The sequence below is a fragment of the Leopardus geoffroyi genome, chromosome B2 (genome assembly GCF_018350155.1).
Source record: "Leopardus geoffroyi isolate Oge1 chromosome B2, O.geoffroyi_Oge1_pat1.0, whole genome shotgun sequence".
Lineage (NCBI taxonomy): Eukaryota > Metazoa > Chordata > Mammalia > Carnivora > Felidae > Leopardus > Leopardus geoffroyi.
In genome coordinates, this window is record NC_059332.1 from 37,489,847 (window position 1) to 37,512,517 (window position 22,671).

Here is a 22,671-nt window from a genome sequence, read left to right on the forward strand (position 1 = left end):
AAATCTAAAGGTTGATATCTTCCTCTTACTTGGCAGCATTTGACATGAATTATCCCTCTTGACACTTTCTTCACTTGGTTTCTGAAGACCTCATGTTCTTGGTTTTCTTCCTATCTGACAGGCTATCTTTTTAAAAGTCCCCCCTCTTCTTCCCTTCCTCTATATGCTGGAGTGCACCTGATCTCGATGCTAGGACCTCTTCCCTATCTCCATGCTTTACCCAGATGGTCTCTCCAGCTTCAGGGCCTTAAACACCATCTCTGTGCTGATGATGTCAAAATCAGCTTCCATTCCAGGCCTCTCTGCTTGGCTGTATACTTATTTCTAACTGCTTAGTAGACATTACTGTTTAGATGTCCAATAACCATCTTGAAGTTAATGTGTCCAAACAGAACCCTCAAGTGTCCTTCAATATGACCTTCCCTCAGACCTTTGCCTCTTAGTTAATAGCAACACCAATTATCCTGCTCCTCAGGTTAAAACACTGGTGCCATGCTTGATTTGTCTCCCTCAACCCCCTACCTCCAATCCATCAGCAAGTCTCAGCAACTGTGCTTTCAAAATATATCCCAAACCTGAGCTCTCTCTCGAAGCAACTACCCTGATAGATGCTTCCAGCACCTGCCCTCTGGACCACACAGTGACTTGCTTTCTCCTTGCCCTCCTAGAGTCTGTTCTTTACACAGTTCTAAAATGCTTTTCAAAGAAGTAAATCAGAGATCCGTACTCCCTCTTAAAACCACCAGTAGACTCCCAGGTACACTTACAGTGAAACCCGATGCCTTGCTCTGGCCTGTGAAACTCCACCGGAGCCGCCCCTGCTTGCCTCTCTCCCCAGCTGCACTGACCTCCACTGCACTGTTCCTTGAACACCCCACATTTTTTGGTCCTTTGGGCCATCATATACTACTCATTCTCACCATTCTTACCTTCAGAGGGGCTATCACAGGCATTATCTGTCTCCTGACCCTACTTTATTTTTTCTGACCATGACTTATGTCATTATTATTTGTCAGCTTATTTGTTACCAATATATTTGTTTCTTATTTATTGCTAGGCTCCCCCCACTAGAATGGAAGCTCCCTGATGTCAGCAGATTGAGCTGCTACTTACTATAGTATTTTCTAAGTTACTCTGGTGTCTTCTTACAGGCAGCTGGAGGTATATAGCCATTGAATAATGAATGAATCTTCCTCCCCTCCCCATTCCCATAGAAGCAGCACCTCCTTTTTTGTATCTTTTCCTCAAACCTCCCATCTTCACAAAGCATTTTTAGTTCTTGTATACCACTTCACCTTTACATTACTCTACACAGCTTTAAAGCAGAAGCCCAGGTGAGAAAAGAAAGAAGTTGACAAAAATTGAAAGGAATGAAGAAGGTTAATGTGTGAGAAGGAGAGGGGAAAGAAGGAATTTATTTGATTCTCTTTAATGATTGCTTGAGTTGCCAATAGCTGTCATCACAGTGGTAGTCTTTTACAGCAAAGTGGCAGTCTTTTATAAGCAATATTCACACAGCCTTTATTTCTGCATATTTATAATATAATTTTACATGTTGGTGAATAGAATGAACATTTTAGCTGCAAATGGAACTGAGCAAAGAGGGAAATTGAAGGATAATTGATAAAATAACACTTGTCTTCATTCTGTCTTCCCTGGCTACCTGCTGTCTTAACGTACACTGTGAATTAGCCTGTAAAAATAATGCTATGAGTTCACTGGGGTACTTTTTCAATGTGGAAAAGGCGTATACCATGAATAGGTCCTAGAGAAAGCATATGCTATCCTGAACTAATCATGCAGAGAGTTTACTTCGTATCACCAGTATTGTTGTTTTCACGTTCAAAAATGATGCTAATGGTGTCAATTACAATCTTTACCCATGGCTAGCAGGGCTTCCCACACCTAGTACACCTCAAGTTTATCCTTTAACAGGTATCTCTCCGTACAAGAATGTATCACAGTTATAGCTTTGCCTGTTTGGATTCTGAACTTGGTAGAAATAATAAGTGAATTAGTGTTCAAACAAAGACACAAACACAACCCAGAAAAGCTACCTCGTCATTATAGCTGCATGTCGGACTTGCCTGTCAACTTATTATAGAAAAATAGATATTTGAAGTCATGTTGATTGAGTTTAGATCTCCACAGTGAAATCTAGATTATGATATTCAAATATATTGGGAGAATCCAAATATACTAAAGACCTTAATGGAACCTGTGGAAATAGTCCTTATTGACTTTAGAAGTGAACATTCCTTGTTCTTAACTGCAATGGCAACCAACTCACATTCAGTTTTTTTTTTTTATGGCATACTTCCATATACACATTAATATGGTTAACAATGATTAGTAATGATTATTCCCACAACTCAAATAGTTGGTAAGAATTCAGGGGAAAGTGACTTGTTCAAAGCCAACTCATGGTGATAGAACAGGCATTGGAATTGTCATCTAGAGTGTTGTTCTTGAATCGATCCTATTCAAGGGCTTATGGTCTTTGAAATCCTATGCAGGTTTATTTATGATGTGTTTTTCTCATCAGTGCTGTGACAAAAATATGAACTTACTCTTGGTTTATTTATTCAGCCTATTTGATTTAAAATAAAATTTGTGAAATGAAATAGTTCTAAAAGCAGTTCTGCTTTTGGTTTTATCTGAAAACAAAACTGAGAGCATTATGTTTTTGTCCACCTCTAGGTGAAGATGCTACCAACTCCTTCTAAATTTCACTACATTTTCAATCTTCGAGATCTTTCCAGAATTTGGCAAGGAATGTTAACCATAAAATCCGAGGAGTGCGATTCGATATCTGTTCTCCTATCACTTTTCAAACACGAGTGCAACAGAGTAATTGCAGACAGGTGTATATTACAGCACTTGAATTTAAATGTACTATATAAGAAGTTGACACCGTGAGCCTAATTCCTGCATTACCTACTCAAATAATTAGAGTATTGTCTTCATTTGCTCTGGGGCTTGTGAAGCATTGATGTCATTTCCCATCTGCTGGTCCCCTTGAAAAATGCTCTGCCAATTTGCTCCAGTATTATTTCCACAGGGTATCTTTTCAAATCATCACATCATCAGAGACTTGGTAACATTCAGAGGCAAATTTTAGTAGTGTATATTTTCTAAAACGTTTGAACTCCATGTAGGTCTTACTTGGTGAAATCTGGGACATAGGCCGGGTCATGGTTCTGAACTTCAGCTTCCTCCTCTATAAAACATGGATGGTAATGCTGGTCTTACAAAGCATGGGGAATGGAGGATTCTGGAACTAAAGCCACTTGACAGAATTCTTGGTAAAATTGGGTGATGCAGAGAAGGGCATGGAAACCCAAAAGTCAAGTTCTAATTGGAAAGAGGGTTCAGAGGAGCCTGAGATTGATCAAGGAGAGATTCTTTGCCAGTATTTTCTGTAAGTAATAGTCAATGTTATAACTGTCTTGAATGGAGTTATGTCCTTCCTGTCTGGGATGGAGGTGCAGGATAAGGCCTTAGAGGAGGTGGAGGGAGATTGGACATGTTCAATTAGGAAAGATGCCTTTATATTTTGCATTTTTCCTCCTGCATTTTTATTTCAGATTTATAACTTCTGAAGATGAGCAGTGGTTTAATATCCATCTTGTTCACGCCATTGAGGAAAATATTAGCCCAGATGTGGCATCTTATATCCTTCCCGAACCATACTTTGTAGATTTTCTCCGGGAGATGCCTGAACCAACTGGTGATGAACCTGAAGACACAGTGTTTGAAGTACCCAAAGTTTATGAATTGGTATTTATTTTTGCCTTTTAAAAGAGTTTTTTGACCACTCACCCAACTAGATATTTCTCCCTACCCCAGAGTCCCACCATGGAGTTGTTGTAACTTCTTCATTAGTTATATGTTGTGATTCATGTTATCATACACCAAGTAAAATATTTCTTTCAGTGAAATTTAGCAGCAATCCGTTAAAGTCAGGTATAAGACAAGGATGCCTACTATTATCACGATTATTTAATATTATGAAAGTTCTAGACAATGAAACAAATTACCTATCAGGAAAAAACAAAAATATTGTTTGCAGATGATAGGATTATCTCTTAATATAATGTAAAAGAACTTGAAATCTGTTTTAACCACTAACAATTGAGTAAGATGACCAAGTCTAACATAAATATCAAACTCAACAACTATCCTCAGTGCCAGAGGCTGCCAAGTTACAGTTGATGGGCTAAATTCAGTCCACTGCCTATTTTTTGTTAGATTTGTGAGCTCAGAAGGGTTTTTACATGTTTGAATGGGTGGGAAGAGAATCAAAAGAAGAATGATATTGTGTGACACGTGAAAATTATTTGGAATTCGAATTCAGTGTTCATCCCTGAAGTTGTATTGGAACACAGCCATGCCGATTTGCTTACTTATTATTGCCGAGGACCACTTTTACACCACGAGGGTGGGGACAAATCGTTATGACAAACTATATAGGCCACAAAGCCTAATTCTGCCTTTTATAGAAAAAGTTAGCCAATTCTTGCCAACAATCACAAGATAGAAAACAACATCAAAGTACTTCATTCAACAGCAACAAATATGTAAAGCATCTAGGACTAAACATGATAAAACTTGACTTGATTAAATTAGAACATCATTCTCCCTGAATTAATGTATAGGTTTCATGAAATTTGAAACGGGACTCCAAAAAGATTTTTTAAGCAGGGTCATAAACAAAGTAATTCTGGAGAGTTAATTCAAAGAGTTAAATGGGGGAGAAAAATTTACGAAACAAGTACATGAATATTCAAAACCATTTGACCACATCAACAATGTAAAACTTCTGTGTATTTTTAAAAATCCATAAACAATATTAAAAAGCAAATATAAACAGAGAAATATTTGTTATATTCCAATCATAATCCCCAGGGATAGGAGTTGGTGCTGGGGTTTTTGAAGGGAAAGGTCAAGGAATGATTCCATATTGGAAACCAGTTAATGCAGCGAGGTTTTGGGCTTCTGAAAATAGAATTAACCAAAAGTCAACAGAATCCATAACAAATTTTTGGAAATCCATTAGATTTTTATTAAAAAATTAGAATTACTTTCGAGTGCCTTTACAAGTTCTGCTTTCATGGATTTTGGCTCTTAAGTATTATTTTTCTCTCTCTCCCTACCCACAGGTACCATCCTTTGACTTCCTGTCTGAAAAACTCCAGTTCTACCAGAGACAGTTCAATGAAATCATTAGAGGAACATCTCTTGATCTAGTGTTTTTTAAAGATGCAATGACTCATCTTATTAAGGTTCTAACTATTGAGTATTTGCTGACATAAATAGATCATGTAAAAGCTTAGTAAATTTCACGATAGATGTTTTGAGAGAAGAAATGTGTACTATCAGGTAGTGTATAGAAGAGCGTCGTTAGGTTGAGTCCGAGCACTGTCTCAGAAAACAAAGTCTTAATCACAAACCCCTTAGCCGAGTCCACCTACACGGCAGCAAATGTTGGGCAAATTGACAGGTTTTGTGTTCAGGGCTTTTGACACCTTGAGTTTTCTTTCTAGAAAGAAAGTAAGTTGCAGAACTCTGTGAATAAATCGTCCTTCCCCAAATTTTATTTTGATATAATGAGAATTCTGTTCCCCATGGAGGAAAAGTTGCTGCTTTTAAAAATCAGTTTTATGATCGGCTTACAGATTATTGGCAAACTGATGGGGAAGGGGTGAGGCAGGTACACAGGCGTGGTGTAAAAACAGAAACCAATTAGAGGCAACACCCAAAGGAACATGCTTTGATACAAGTCTGAAAGGCTACAGAAAGGAGCTGTTTGTTTGTAAAATTTATAAATTGAAAAGGGGTTTCCCCAGGAAGTCAGAGCAGAGGAGGGAGTTTTGATAAAGACGAGGCAGCTTACTCTGTATTTATTATATGTTTGTCTTTTGCAAAGTTGGTGAATTTCCAGATGTCCTAGGGCTGTTTCACATTCATTCACTTAACAAGTAGTTATTGAGTACTCTCTGGCAAGGTCTTGGGGACCTGGGACCCTATTATGGTGCACAACCGCCTACGTGATTAACATGTTAAAAAATATAATGATAAAATTAATATTTACCAAAGTGTTGTTACTGTCTGCCATCTGTAAAACTTGCATTAAAAAAAAAAAAAAAGGTCTTTAGTGGTGACAATGAATTTAGTGATCCATCTAGACTTTCATCTTAATCAGTAATATTAATGTAAAAGACAGCTTTTTAGCGATGTCTTCAATTGGCCTACATAAGATTTGAACAATTCCAGCCTTATTCTTATTGAGGAAATCAGCCATAGAAAAGCAACACAAGACTAAAGGCCATCTCTCAGTCTTTTTCTACAAATGCCTTTCTGCCCCCCTCCCCCTTGTAAGTAGAATTTTGGTACTTAAATTTTTTTCTTCATTGGCAGAGATACAATAGAGGTGATATTCATTGTGGAGTGAGGTGTCTATATAGGTCAGTGTGTTAGACTGAATAACAAGCAGACAATTCTAAACTTCTTTCTGTGGATTGGGAAGTGCAATTCCATCATGCATTGAGTCTGAAAGTAATAAAATTACACACACACAGAAAATAGCTTTGAAATAGGAGATAGGAAAGCCAATTTGTTCTCTCTTTCGTGATGTACAAGGAAAGAATTTGAGTTGAATAAATCAATATGAGACATTAATTTAAAAAACTCTGACATATCTCATTAAAGGAAAAAGTCTAATGTCGTCTACAAGCATATGGCCAAAATTTGGACTCATGTAGAGTGCAAGCAAATGTAAACAGCTAAATTCTATTTTTAAAGAAACACTATTTTATTTCAAAACAGATCTCACGAATAATTCGAACATCATGTGGAAATGCATTGCTGGTGGGTGTTGGCGGTTCAGGAAAACAAAGTCTTTCTAGACTGGCCTCTTTTATAGCTGGATATCAAATATTCCAGATTACATTAACCAGGTAAGATGAAATAAGACACAGCAATATGTTTTTCTATCATTAATTTCTCTGAAGTAAAATGTTCACTTAAAAAGACACAACAATTTGGTGCATTTTTTGAAGTTAACTTTTTATTTGAGTGCAATGTATTTAAGGAGATGTACACAAACCACGGGTGTCACAAAGTAAATTCACCTGTGTCGTTAGCCTAGAGATGAAGAAATAAAACATTAGCACCCCATAAGTACCCCCCACATCCTGTCCCAGTCATTACCCTCCCAAGGTTACCCATATTCTGATTTCTAACCCCACTGATTAGTTTTACCTATTCTTTTTTTCCCTCTTTTTTTTAATGTTTATCTATTTTTGAGAGAGAGACAGAGGGTGAGAGGGGGAGGGTCAAAGAGAGAGGGAGACACAGAATCCGAAGCAGGCTCCAAGCTCTGAGCTGTCAGCACAGAGCCCGACGCAGGGCTCAAACCCACGAACTGTAACATCATGACGTGAGCTGAAGTTGGTCGCTTAACCGACTGAGCCACCCAGACACACCTAGTTTAACCTATTCTTGAACTTTATATCAATCAAATGCTACGGGATCTACTCTTTTCTTGTTGCTGGTATTATGTTTGTGAGATTCATCCATGACGCTACATGTACCAATAGTTTGTTCATTCTTATTGCTGTATAATCTCCCACTTGCTTACATACTACCACAACTTGTTTACCCGGGATTTTTGGCAAGTTGAGCTGTAATGAATATTGTGTACATGTCTGAGTATGCCCCCAGAGATAGACTTGCTGATTATGGATGGAGTACGCATACATTCTGCTGTAGTAGGTCTGAGGAATAGTTTTTCCACAGTGGTTCTGCCAGTTTACGCTTCTACCAATGGTTCATGAGAGTTTCAGTTGCTCTGCATCCCTGCCCACCTTTGAACTGTGAGCCTTTTTTCATTTTAGTGACTCCTGTGGATGTGTGGTGGTATGTCACCGTGGTGACACCGTGTCACCGTATGTCACGCGTGTCCCGTGGTTAATACTGTTGAGCACATTTTCACCTCTTATGGGCCATCTGGACAGCCTCTTTTGTGAAATGTCTGTGTATGTCCTTTGCTTTTTTTTTTTTTTTTTTCCAATTAGGGTGTGATTCTTTCTTTCACTGATTTTTTAGGAGTTCTTTACAGGTTTTGGATACAGTTCCATTGTCAGAGTGTGCATTATAAATATCTTCTCTGAGTCTTTGGCTTGCCTTTTCACTCCCAGTGGATCTTAATTTTAGTGAAACTTCAGGTGTCAGTTGTGTCCCTTTATTTTAGTGATCTTTGTATTCTGTTAAAAATGTATTGGTTTACCTGTGAAGATATTCTGTGATTTCCTTCACATTTATGAATAAAATATACTCCTTTAACATTTAGAACCATAACCCATCTAGAATTTCTTCTCTCTTTTTTTTTATGTTTGTTTATTTCTTTTTTTAGAGAGGGAGAGAGATGGAGGTGGGGGCAGAGAGAGAGAGGAAGACAGAGAATCCCAAGCAGGCTCAACACTGTCAGTGCAGAGCCTAATTCAGGGCTCCATCCCATGTGAGATCATGACCTGAGCCAAAACCAAGAGGAGGACACTTAACCGACTGAGTCATCCAGGAGCCCCTAGAGTTTATTTTCTTTTATTTATTTATTTATTTATTTTTTTAATTAAAAAAAAATTTTTTTTCAATGTTTTTATTTATTTTTGGGACAGAGAGAGGCAGAGCATGAAGGGGGGAGGGGCAGAGAGAGAGGGAGACACAGAATCGGAAACAGGCTCCAGGCTCTGAGCCATCAGCTCAGAGCCTGACGTGGGGCTCGAACTCACGGACCGCGAGATCGTGACCTGGCTGAAGTCGGACGCTTAACTGACTGCGCCACCCAGGCGCCCCAGTTTATTTTCTTTTAAAGTCTGAGGTAGGAGTTAAGATTATATTTTTATGTAAAAATTTTTTTTGATGTTTATTTATTTTTGAGAGAGAGAGCACAGTGGGGGAGGGACACATAGAGAGGGAGAGACACAGAGAGAGGGAGACACAGAATTCAAACCAGGTTCCAGGCACAGGGCCCGACACGGGGCTCAAACCCATGAATGGTGAGATCATGACCTGAGCCAAAGTTGGACGCTTAACTGACTGAGCCACCCAGGCACCCAAGATTATATTTTTCAATATAGATATCCAATCATTTCAACTCCATTATTGAAAAGGTCATGTTTTTCCTGACACATTACAGTGTCATTTCTTTCCCATTAATCAACTGATTGTGTCTGTAACTATAGTCTATTCCGCTGATTTATCTATCTTTGCACTATTACTGTTTTTTTTTAATTCTACCAAATATTTATTTATTTATTTATTTATTTATTTATAATATAATTTATTGTCAAATTGGTTTCCATACAACACCCAGTGCTCATCCCAACAGGTGCCCTCCTCAATACCCATCACCCACCCTCCCTACCCTCCCACCCCCCATCAACCTCAGTTGATCAACCCTCAGTTTGTTCTCAGTATTTAAGAGCCTCTTATGGTTTGCCTCCTTCCCTCTCTGTAACTTTTTTTTCCCCCTTCCCCTCCCCGCTGGTCTTCTGTTAAGTTTCTCAAGATCCACTTATGAGTGAAAACATATGGTATCTTTCTTTCTCTGCCTGACTTATTTCACTTAGCATAACACTCTCCAGTTCCATCCACGTTGCTACAAATGGCCAGATTTCATTCTTTCTCATTGCCAAGTAGTATTCCATTGTATGTATAAACCACATCTTCTTTATCCATTCGTCAGTTGATGTACATTTAGACTCTTTCCATAATTTGGCTATTGTTGAAAGTGCTGCTATAAACATTGGGGTACAAGTGCCCCTACGCATCAGCACTCCTATATCCCTTGGGTAAATAATTTTACTGTTTTAATTAGTGTAGTTTTAATATGTCTTGAACAACCCTGCTATTCTTCTTCAAGGTTATCTTGAATATTTGGCCTTTTGTATTTCCTTATACATTTTAGGTTCACAGCTTACACACGTATACCCCCCTGCTGCCAAAGAGGTAAAACATTTAACAAGATACAAACTACAAGAGCACTTAAAAGAACAAAACATCAAATATCTAGAGATTAACTTGTATTAAATCACTTGTCAACCTCAAGAAATTGGGGAGATTTCACACAGAAGATGGATTTCTGAGTGTTGAAACAGTTGGAAGCTCTGGCACCACTGTGCCGATGTTCCCGGGTGGCTGGGTCTGAGTAGCAGGTGCTTTCCTGCATGGGACATGCAGTCCTCCCAGTTTCCCAGAGCGCTAACTGCAGTTTTCCTGTTTTCTGTCTTCTTGACGTTCTGGCACTAGAGTCTTGCTGACTGCCCCTCCCAGGGCGAGCCGGTTCTCAGAGACAGCAAATGGCTGGCCCAGTAATGTGTGCCTTTCATAGGTCAATCAACCAATCCAGGGCTTGTGCTCTGGACCACCACCTCGGTCCGGCGACACCAGGAAGCAATATTGCTCTGCCCTAATGACTCCTTTTAATGAATGTCCCCCCTGGGAATTATTTTGAAAGGGACGTACGTTCTTTTTTCGATGGGGTTCCTTTTGTCAAAGTCTACAAGACGTTTTCCTGTAGTGCCACCCAGAACGGGGGGTATCTGGTTCTGCTGGTTATTTTTTCACTCAAGTGCACTTAGCTGAATCATCTCTAATGCTCACAGCAGCCTTTGCAAACAGGTATTATCTTCATTCTGCAGAGGAGGAAACAGAAGCTGAAAAATGTGAAGGAATATTTCTAAAGATGCAGAATGGGGATTTGAACCCTGGTCCTTCTGCTTCCACTGCCCGTGGTCTTTCTGGCTTACTTGAACTCCCTATTACTTACACTGTACACTTCCTTCGAGTGAAAATGTCTGTGTTATCAATTTACTCATGAGGATTTATACACAACACTTCAGAAAATGTCTGCTTTATTTCTGCACATCATGTCACCTCCAGTAGCATATACATGTCATAGGAAACAGAGTAAACAGAAAAGCAAAGACCAGGCTCTCCTTGTCATAATCTGCAACTACATAATTATACCATTTCTATTATTTATACCGCATCACATAACGCATCTTCTTCTATAGTCTGTCTGTGCCTCTAGCCTCTTAATGTGATGTGCAAATTATCACTGTATAGAATTTATCACTAATTTTATTTATGATTTATCTTGACTTTCTTCCCAATCCAACTCATCCAAGTTTTAGCTTAGTTTCAGATATTATACATATATTCACTTGGCCAAAATCTGATGTGGAAGACCGTCACCTTGCAGAGAATAAAAATCCATTTCTGAATTTCCAGTTGCTCTTCATGAGTCACTTCCGGTGAATTCCCATTTCTCACTTCTCAAGTTAAATAAGACATATTTGTTTTGAATGGTAACATATAGCTATATCACTCTAATCTCTGTGGGTTTTTTTTTTAGCAGACATTATTACTTAATATCTCTTGGAACAGGTACAGATTATGCTCTAATTACCATGGGTTATACTGTGTTTTGAAATAAATTATGACTGTACCTATATTTTTTATTTTAACTATTCTACCGCCCTTTTTAGGTCTTATAATGTGAATAATCTGACAGAGGACTTAAAAGGTCTGTACAAAGTTGCTGGTGCTGAAGGAAAAGGTATCACCTTCATCTTTACTGACAATGAAATAAAAGATGAGGCATTTCTAGAATATCTTAACAACCTGCTATCTTCAGGGGAGGTAGGTCTCAAAAGTAGAAAGGAAAGCTCTTGTTTAGAAGATGTAAATTATATTTGAATAGAAAAAGTAGCAACCCTTCAGAGGTAAGGCCATTCAACATACATTTTTCGTTTTAGAAATGATTAATGTACAAGATTTGGTAGATTTTTTAAAAACTTCCTGTGGAATTAATGCTGCCCACGTCCAGATTTTGTGTGTGTGTGTGTGCGCTTTGTTCCATTTTAAATATGATTGTGTATCTATTTCATCAGTCTTCAGTTTGGTCCTATAATTTATTTTAGAAGGAACAAAGTATCTAATAGTCAGGAGTATTTAAAAGAGATGAAAATATTCTGCCAGCTCTCAGTAGATGTTTGTGTCACCTTTTCTGACACCACCTTTATCAGCACTTGCATGATCACTCACATGGTTGGTGCTTCCTTAGAAGGGCTCATGGGACCAGCATATAGTTGTACTCTTGTCTAAGATTCATTACAGCAACACAGCAAGGATTCGTGGCCAGATCAATAAAGAAAAAGACATCGTGTGGAGTCTGGAGAAATCCATGTGTAGCTTTCCTAATTTCTCACCAAACGGGCCCTACAGAGTGTGCTTCACCTCCAGCAGTGAGATGGGTAACACATGCACTGTGTTTCCGTTCTGGGAAGCCTGTTTGAGGTTCAGAGGTCAGCAGTTTTATTGGGGGCTGGTCTGGCCATCACTCCCTGCCTAGACACAACTGCCAGAATTGCAGACTCCCAGAAGGAGAGCACATGTTCACCATCTATCACAACGTTTGTGTAAATAGTCCAGGCACAGAACAACCTTATCAATTAGTAATGGAGGAGACGTTCTAAACCCAAGGTCCCAGATGCTGGCCAAGTGCTAGCCCTGCAAGCACACTCTTCTCAAAATCAGGCCCACGGTGTCAACTCTTCCCTGCGCCATGGTGTCCATCGATGCTTGCTGCTGCATAAGCTACTTAAGTACCTTGGAGAGAGGACTTCTGCAAGATGGTGGCATAGGAAGATCCTGAGTTCACTTCCTCCCATGGAGGCACCAAATCTACAGCTACATATGGGTTATTTCCCTCTGAAAAAGATCTGAAAGCCAGATAAGCACAACAAAGGATAGAAAGACCACATCAAGACAGGTAGGAGGGGCAGAGACATAGTCTTGCCAAAAATATCACCCTCAGCATGGCAACATGCAATAGGGAGGGACCTCACAAATATGGAGCTTCTCCTGGACCAGTGAAGGGCTGGTGCCTCACATCAGGCACCCCGACCCCTGGGCTATACACGAGAGAGACAAGCCCCCAAAACCTATGGTTTAGAAAACCAATGAGGTTAGAAGAAGAAGAAGAGGAAGAGGAAGAAGAAGAAGAAGGAGGAGGAGGCAAGAAAACCAAGAGGGCTGACATCCAAGGGACTCAAAGTGCTATAGGAAACTGAGGTTCTCCTTTTAAGGGGCTCCCAGATAGTCTCATCCTGAGACCCAGCAAACAAACAAACAAAAAACACCAGCAGTTTAAACAGTGCCTGGATTATATGTGAAGGAGGTTCATTTGCTAATCTTGAAGTATCCACTGGAGAGGCAGGGGACAGTTGAAAAGTCTCCCCAGTGATGAAGTTGCTGGCAGATGCCAGTTTTGCACTTTCTACCTACCCTGCTCGCACAGGTGAGCAGGCTTGGACAAGGCACCCTCCTGCTACCTTGCTAAGACAGGTAGGGGTGAGTGGGTGGTCATGATACTGTCCTGCTGCCTTTTTGAAGTTGGAGAGCATGGGTGGTTGTGCCACTCCTCTGCTCTCTGGCTGGAGTAGATGAGCAATGAATGCAGCATTCACCTGTTCCCTAGGTAAGGTCCACAAACATGGGCAGTTGTGGTCACTCCATCACTCCCTGGATGGGGCTGGCAAGTGCAAATGGTTGAAATATTCTCCCACCCAGTCTAAAGCTGGTGCACACACTCAGACAAGGCACTCACTAACTGCAGTCCTGAAGCCCGTGGGAGCATGCAGTCAAAACCTTTTCCTACTGTCTTTCTGAAGCCAGCAAGTGTGCGCCTCTTCTACACTCTCCAGCTGCCTAGTTGAAGCCAACAAGCACAGGAGATCCACATGGGGATGCCCCTTGATTTCCTGATGCCGGTGGCCAAGGGGACTGGCTTTTCTGAGCTCTCCGGGAACGTAACGTTGGAAAGACAGTTCCTGGCAGGCCGCCACAACCACGACACTGCACAGACAGCAGACTGAAACACAACCCCGGTCTTCCTGTGAAAAAGGCCTATTAGCCTGGAGCTTCCATCAGCTGGACAGGCTTTAGCTTTCCCACACAGCTAGAGGCTGAGGAGACACTGGCAGGGAATGTAAGCAAAAGACACCATCCTTGCACAACCCCTTGGCCTTGCTAGAGCTCAATGAGACCTCCCAGAAAGGAGCTTATATGTTTGTCTGGAGCCCCAATTTTTTCAATCTAGAGAGACCTCCTGGTCTGGAGGCCAGCAGGGATTATGATTGTGGCCCTACAGGACTGCCTGTATTTGCATCCTTTATTTAAAAAAAAATTTTTTTTTAATGTTTATTTATTTTTGAGAGCCAGAGAGACAGAGCATGAGCAGGGGAGGGGCAGAGAGAGAGAGGGAGACACAGAATCCCAAGCAGGCTGCAGGCTCTGAGCTGTCAGCACAGAGCCTGACGCGGGGCTCGAACTCACAAACCGCGAGATCACGACCTGAGCCGAAGCCGGACGCTTAACCGACTGAGCCACCCAGGCGCCCCTGTATTTGCATCCTTTAAAAGCTGCTGCCTGAGGGCCTAGCTTCTAATCAGCCTGAAACCAGGTGCTAAATGAGATTCCTCCCCCTTGGAACACTGACTGGTCTTGGTATACCCTCAAGAAGGACATATCAACAATAAAGCAGTGGTTTAGATAATAAGAAACTTTTGTGAGACAACCAAGAGCTAGGGCAAAGTTGAATGAGAAGGTCCATCACCTACATAAGGCCACTGCTTCAAGACTGGGAGGAATATCTCTTTTGCCTCATAGAAACAAACACAGAGAGCCAAGCAAAATGAAGAAGCAGAGAAGTATGTTATAAATGAAAGTATCTCAGAAAAATACCTTAATGATATGAGGATAAGTAACTTACCTGGTAAAGTGTTCAAAGTAATGGTCATAAAGATGTTCACTGACCTCATGAGAAGAATGGATGAACACAGTGAGAACTTTAAGATATAGATGACATAAGAAAGTACCAAACAGAAGTCACCACCCATGCTCTCCAACTTCAACAAGGTGGCAGGATAGTACCGTGATCACTCACTCACCCCTACCTGTCTTAGCAAGGTGACAGGAGGGTACCTTGTTCAAGCCTGCTCACCTGTGCAAGCAGGGTAGGTATAAAGTGCAAAACTGGCACAAAACAATAACTGAACTGAAAAAATACACTAAAGGGGTTCAACAGCAAACTGGAAGAAGCAGAAGAACAGATCAGTGAGCTGGAAGACAAAGCAATGCAAATCACCCAGACAGAGCATCAAAAAGAAAAAATAATAATGAAGATAACTTAAGGAACATATGGGGCATCAAATGGAATAATATGTGAATTATAGGGGGCCCAATGGAGAAGAGAAAGAAAAAGGGGGAGAAAATTTATTTGAAGAAATAATGGCTGAAACTTCCCTAACCTGGAGAAGGAAACAGACATCCAGGGCCAGGAAGCCAAGAGTTCCAAATAAGATGAACCCAAAGATATTCACATCAGGACATAATATAAAAGGTTAAAGATATAGAGAATCTTAAAAGTAACAAGAGAAAAAACAAATTGTTACATACATACATACATAAAGTTACCAGCTGAGTTCCCAGCAGAAACGTTACAGGCCAGAAGTGAGTGGCACAGTGTATTTAAGGTGCTTAAAGGAGAGAAAAAAATTTCCCACCACGAATACTCTATTCAGCAAGGTTACTATTCAGAATTGAAAAAGAGATAAACAGATTTTCAGGTTAGTAAAAGCTAAACAAACTCATCTCTACTAAACAAGCTTTATAAGAAATGTGAGAGGGACTTCTTTAAGCTGAAAATAAATGGCACTAATGAATAGCCAGGAAGCATACAAAAATAAAAATCTTACTGGAAAAGGTAAATACATAGTAGAGGGGTTGGGTTAGTCATTTACGAAACTACTACGAAGGTAGTAAAGGTAAAGGTAATAAAATTAGCTAAAACTATAATAATCAGTTAAGGGATATAAAAAGATACAAAAGGTGACATCAAAAACATTAAATATGGGGGGAGGTAGTAAAACTAGAATTTTGGAATGTGTTCAAGTTTAAGTTTCTATCAAGTTAACATAGACTATTATATAATGAAATGACACAATGAACCTCACAGTAACAACAAAGTAAAAACTTACAGTAAACATTCAAAAGAAACTGAGCAAGGAATCTGAACCTAACACTGAAGAAAGTAATCAAACCACAAGGGATGAGAGAAAGAGAAGAAGAAAGGAACAGAGGGGAACCACAAAAGCAGCCAGAAAACAATTAACACAATGACAATAAGTACATATCTATCAAAAACGACTTTAAATGTAAGTGGACTAAATTATCTAACTAAAGACATGGAGTGGCTGAATGGTTTTTTTTTTTTTTTTTTTTTTTTTTAAGACCCATCTATATGCTACCTACAAGAAACCCAATTCAGAAGTTCAGGACACAGACTGACAGTGAAGGGATGGAAAAAGATAGTCTATTCAAATGGAAGTGAAAAGAAAGCCGGTATAGTTCAGATCAGACAGAATAGACTTTAAACCCTTCTTTAAAAAAAATTTTTTTATGTTTATTTTTGAGAGAGAGAGAGAGAGGGAGAATGTGAGTGGGGGAGGGGCAGAGGGAGAGGGAGACACAGAATCCGAAGCTGGCTCACTCTGTGAGTGGTCATCACAGAGCCCGATGTGGGGCTCGAACTCATGAACTGTGAGATCATGACCTGAGCTGAAGTCAAATGCTTAACCGACTGAGCCACCCAGGTGCCCCAGGACAGAATAGACTTTAAAACAGATCGTAACAAAAGACAAAGAAGGCACTACATAATGATAAGAGTCAACCCAGTAAGAGGATATGACATCTATGTATGTGTCATATGTATGTGAACAACATAGGAGCACCAAAATATATTAAACAAATATTAACATGCCTAAAAGGAGAAATTGACAGCAATACAATAAAAATAGGGGACTTTAACACCCCACTTAACATCAATGGATAGATCATTCAGATTGAACACCAGTAAGGAAACATCAGCCTAAACAATACACTAGACCATGTGGATTTAATAGATATAGAACATTCCATCCCAAAACAGCAGAAAACACTCTTCTTAAGTGCACGTGGAACATTCTCCAGGATAGATAATAGGTTAGGTCACAAAACAAGTCTTAATAAATTCTAGAAGACTGAAATCATATGAAGTATGTTTTCAGACCATAATTGTATGATAGTAGAAATCAGTTATAAGAAGAAAACTGGAAAGACAGTAAATAGAGATTAAACAACATGTTACTGAATAATTACTGGATCATAGAAGAAATCAAAGGAAAAATTAAAAAAAAAAGACTAGAGACAAAGGAAAACAGATATACAACACACCAAAATTTATGCACTGCAGTAAAAATGTTTTTTAAAGGGAAGTTCATAATAATACAAACCTACCTCAAGAAATAAGAGAAATCTTAAATAGACAATTTAACTTTACACCTAAAGGAACTAGAAATGGTGGAGGGGGAGCTCAAAGTTAGTAGTAAGTAAGGAAATAATAAAGTCGGAGTGGAAATAAATAGAAACTAAAAAGAAAATAGAAAAGATCAGTGAAGCTAAGAGCTGGTTCTTCGAAAAGATAAGCAAAATGGACAAGCCCTTCGCTAGACTAAACAAGGAAAAAAAAGAGAGAACTCTAATAAATAAAATCAGGAATAAAAGAGGTAGTTACAATTGATACCAAACAAATTGGACAACCTAGAAGAAATAGGTACATTTCTAGAAACTTACAAGACAAAATCATGAAGAAACAGGAAATCCAAATAGACTGATTACTAGTAAGGATGTTAAATCAGTAATCAAAAACCTCCCAACAAAAGTCTAGGACCAGAGGCTTCATTGGTGAATTCTACCAAACACTGAAAGAACATTTAATAGCTATTCTCCAACCCTTCTAAAAAATTGAAGAGGCGAGAACACTTCCAAACTCATCTGAGAAGGACAGACTTACCCTGATACCATAGCCAAAGACACCACAAGAAAAGAAAATTACAGACCAATATCCATGATGAGCATGGATGCAAAAATCCTCAGTAAAATGTTTGCAGACTGAATTCAACAATATGGTAAAATGATCATATACCATAATAAAGTGGGATTTACTCAAGAGATGCAAGAATGGTTCAAAATCCACATCAATCAACATAATACATCACATTGACAAAATGAAACACAAAAATTGTATGATCATCACAATAGATGCTTAAAAAAGCATTTGACAAAATTCAACATCCATTTATGATTAAAACCTCAAGAAGGTGGCTACAGCGAGAATGTACCTCAAAATAATAAAGACCAGAGGTGCCTGGGTGGCTCAGTCGGTTAAGTGTCCAACTTCGGTTCAGGTTACATATCCATAGCCAATATCATACTTAACAGGAAGTTTTTTGTCAGGCAAGAAAAAGAAATAAAAGTCATCCAAATTGGAAAGGAAGAAGTAAAACTGTCAGTATTTGCACATGACATTATATCATATATAGAAAATCCTAAAGACTCCACCAAAAAACTGTAGAACTAATACACAGATTCAGTAAAGTTTCAGGATACAAGAATAATATACAAACGTTGGTTGCATTTCTACATACTAATAAAGAGCTAGTAGAAAGAAAAATTAAGAAAACATGCCATTTACAACTGCATCAAAAAGAATAAAATACCTAGGAGTAAATTTGATCAGAGAGGTGAAAGACCTATACACTGAAAACTGTAAGACATTGATAAAAGAAATGAAGAAGATACAAATATATAGAAAGATATTTTCTTCTCATGGAATGGAAGGATTAATATTGTTAAAATGTCCATACTATCCAAAGCCATCTACAAATTCAGTATAATAGCTATCAAAACTGCAATGTAATTTTTCACAGATCTAGAAGAAAGAATTCTAAAATTTATATGGAAACACAAAAGACCCTGAATAGCCAAACAATCTTGAAAAAAAAAAAGGTGAATAAATCATGATCTCTGATTTTAAACTATACTATAAAGCCATAGTAATCAAAACAGTGTAGTATTAGCATAAAAATAGATCAGCAGAACAGAATAGAGAGCCTCAGAAATAAAGCTATGCATATATGGTCAATTTATGACAAAGGAGCCATGAATATACAATGCAGAAAGGACAGTCTCTTTAATAAATGGTGTTGGGAAAACTGGCTGAAGGAAACTGTAGCACTACTTTATACCGTGTATAAAAGTTTAACTCAAAATGGATTAAAGACTTGAATTGTTAAGACTTAAAACCATAAAACTCTGAAAAGAAAATATAGGTGGTAAGCTCCCTGAAGTTGGTCTTAGCAATGATTTTATGGATTTGACTCCAAAAGCAAGGGAAACTAATGGAAAAATAAACAAGCGGGACTTCTTCAAACTAAAATGCTCTGCACAGTGAATAAAACAATCAACACAATTAAAAGGCAACTTGCTGACTGAGAGAAAATATTTGCAAGTTGTATATCTGATAATGGGTTAATATTCAAAATACATAAAGAACCCATACAACTCAATAACAACAACAACAACAACAACAACAACAACACCCAAACAATCCTCCAGCCAGAGGATTTGAATATAGATTTTTCCAAAGAGGATGTACAGATGGCTAATAAGCACATGAAAAAATGGTCAACATCATTGTTGGAGAAATGCAAATAAAAACCACTGCAAGATAGCACCTCATACCTGTCAGAATGGCTATTATCCAAAAGATGAGAAATAACAAGTTTGGGTAAGGATGTGAAGAAAAGGGAACCCTCATACACTGTTGGTGGGAATGTAAACTGGTGCAGCCACTTGGAAAACAGTAGGGAGGATCCCAAAAAATTAAAAATAGAACTACTTTGTGACCCAGCAATTCCACTATCTGAAGAAAATGAAAACACTAATTCAAATAGATATATGCACCCTTATGCTCATTGCAGCATTATTTACAATAGCCAAAATATGGAAACAACCCAAGTATCCATTAGTGGATGAATGCATAAAGAAGATGTGGTATGTATGTATACACACACGTGCATGCACACACACACAGACACACACAAAGGGATACTACTCAGACACAACGAAAAATGCAATCTTGCCATTTGTGCACACATGGGTGGATCTTGAGAGTAGTATGCTAGGTGAAATAAGTCAGACAGAGAAAGAAAATGCTGCATGATTTTACTTATATGTGATATATAAAAAACAAAACAAAACCCAGACTCATAGATAACAGAGAACAGATTGGTGGTTGACAGAGGGAGGGGGACTTGCTGGGGTGGGGGTGGGGAAGACAGGTAAAGGGGATCAAGAAGTACAAACTTCCAGTTATAAAATAAAGAAGTCATGGGGATGTAATATATAGTGTCGGGAATATAGTCAATAACATTGTGTACCTTTGTATGGTGACAGATGGTAACCAGACTTATTGTAGTGATTCTTACCCAAAGTATATAAATGTTGAATAACCTGAAACTAATATAATATTGTGTATCAATTATACCTTGATAAAAAAAATACACAAACAGTAAAATAAAAAAAAATTACTTCAGACCCAGAATTGTGTCAGAGAATCAGAGAGTAAAGAGTGTCACTGGACATTTTAAAGAGATGATTGGAATGGTAGATACATTTTTGGTGATAGCTATTTGAGCCAAGGGAAACAACATTTTCTCCTGATTAAACTGCTCAATAAAAAGTAGTATTCTTGGTCATCTCTGGCAAATGAAGGATTTTGACTGTGGAGATGCAGAAAGAAAATATGAAAAAAGATGACACATTGGGGGGAAAAAAGGACCAGATTCTGGCAGTGAATTGGTGTGGGGAACCTGTAAAAAACAGAACACTCTCTTGTCTGTTTCTCCAAGATCTCCAATCTGTTTGCGCGAGATGAGATGGATGAAATCACCCAAGGTCTGATATCGGTAATGAAAAAGGAGCTGCCTCGCCACCCTCCTACCTTTGATAATCTGTATGAATACTTCATTTCAAGATCAAGGAAGAACTTGCATGTTGTTCTCTGCTTTTCTCCAGTGAGTTGTTACTTAATTTGTATTTATGTGGGAGGAGTTACTTACTGAAATGTACTTAATATTCACCTTCGGTGATGAAATGATTCGCCCGGAAACTAACATTTGTTACGTTGAGTTGAAATTAACACTTCATTACCACCAATCTCCACCAGAGGCAATCTCCTACCAAAGTGTAATAATTTAAAATAATTCATTTTTATAAGGAATTATTTCATAGCCTACAGCTTTCATTAATTGCCTAGAGATATAGATTATTCAAATTGTTAAGGGATTTGGTGATGTAATCTTGTCCAGCTCTTCCTCCAATACAGACATACCATCTAGAATGTCCCTGATGTAGGTTTGACTGTCTCTAGCTCTCTGTACTGTCCAGTATAGTAGCCATTAGACATGTATGGCCATTTACATTTTGATTAGTTAAAATGAAGTAAAATAAAAATTCAGTTCCTCAGTCCCACTAGCTCCATTTCAAATGCTCAGTAGCTACATGTGGCATGTGGCCACCATACTGGAAAGCACATCTGTAGAACATCTCCAGAGTCACAGAAAGTCCTGTTGGGCAGCTCTGCTCTATGGGTCTCACTAACTCACAAGCCAACCTGCTTAATTTTAGATAGTCTAATTGCCAGAGAGGTCTTCTTTAAAATGAATTGGATTTTGTCTTTCTGTTTTTTCCCCTGTGATTCTGTTTCTGGCCTGTAAAATGAACTTCATCCCCCGCTTCAGCTCCTCAGATATTTAGAGAAAGTCTTTGCAGACTTGCTAAGTTGTTTCTTTTGTAGACCAAACACCTCCCACCCCTTCCACTATTCTCACTTGTCCTAGTGTCCAGGACTTTCACTGTCCTGGTCATCTCTCTCTGTAAGAGTTCCAGTTTGTCACTTTCCTCTTAAAGGTAGCTCTTAGGATCAAAACCAATAATGCAGATGTAGTCTTAGGACAGGGAAGAGTGTAGAAATATTACCTCCCTTCATCTGGACACTTAATTTATTAATGCAGCCCAAGATTTAAAAAAAAAAATTTTTATTTTTGAGAGAGACAGAAAGAGAGTGTAAGTGAGGGAGAGGCAGGAAGAGAGGGAGACACAGAATCCAAGCAGGTTCCAGGCTCGAGCTGTCAGCACAGAGCCTGATATGGGGCTTGAACCCACAAACTGTGAGATCATGACCTGAGCTGAAGTCGGACGCTTAACCGACTGAGCCACCAAGGCACCCTGTCCCCAGGATTTTTTTTTAAATATCACACTGTTGGCCCAGAATGCCTAAGTCTCTCTCTAGACAATTTATTATAATCCCTTTGTGTGTCTAATGCTTTCTGTCTTTGCTGTCAATAGGTTGGTGAGAAGTTCCGTGCCCGTTCTTTGAAATTTCCTGGCTTGATATCAGGTTGCACCATGGACTGGTTTAGTCGCTGGCCAAAGGAGGCTTTGATTGCTGTGGCCTCCTATTTCCTTTCAGGCTACGGTATTGTCTGCTCCAGTGACACTAAAAGACAAGTTGTAGAAACAATGGGCCTCTTCCATGACATGGTTTCTGAGAGCTGTGAAAGTTATTTCCAAAGGTGAGTGACTTTTCCTGAGCGTGTTAGCTGCAAAACCAGAGTTCACTCCAAAGAGAAATTCAGTGCAGCAGCCACTAAAAGGCTCTTT

General features: G+C 38.9%; 1 protein-coding gene across 5 annotated transcripts in view; it reads left to right on the plus strand.

Moving 5' to 3' along the window:
- Window positions 1–22,671, plus strand: part of DNAH8 (dynein axonemal heavy chain 8) — a 334,161-nt gene that overhangs the window by 191,434 nt on the left and 120,056 nt on the right. For all 5 annotated transcript variants that reach the window (XM_045498070.1, XM_045498067.1, XM_045498069.1 and 2 more), the window contains 7 exons: window positions 2,701–2,864; window positions 3,588–3,780; window positions 5,163–5,285; window positions 6,829–6,959; window positions 11,553–11,706; window positions 20,859–21,023; window positions 22,357–22,583. In XM_045498070.1, the coding sequence (XP_045354026.1) occupies window positions 2,701–2,864; window positions 3,588–3,780; window positions 5,163–5,285; window positions 6,829–6,959; window positions 11,553–11,706; window positions 20,859–21,023; window positions 22,357–22,583 (1,157 nt within the window). The remainder of the gene's footprint in view (window positions 1–2,700; window positions 2,865–3,587; window positions 3,781–5,162; window positions 5,286–6,828; window positions 6,960–11,552; window positions 11,707–20,858; window positions 21,024–22,356; window positions 22,584–22,671) is intronic.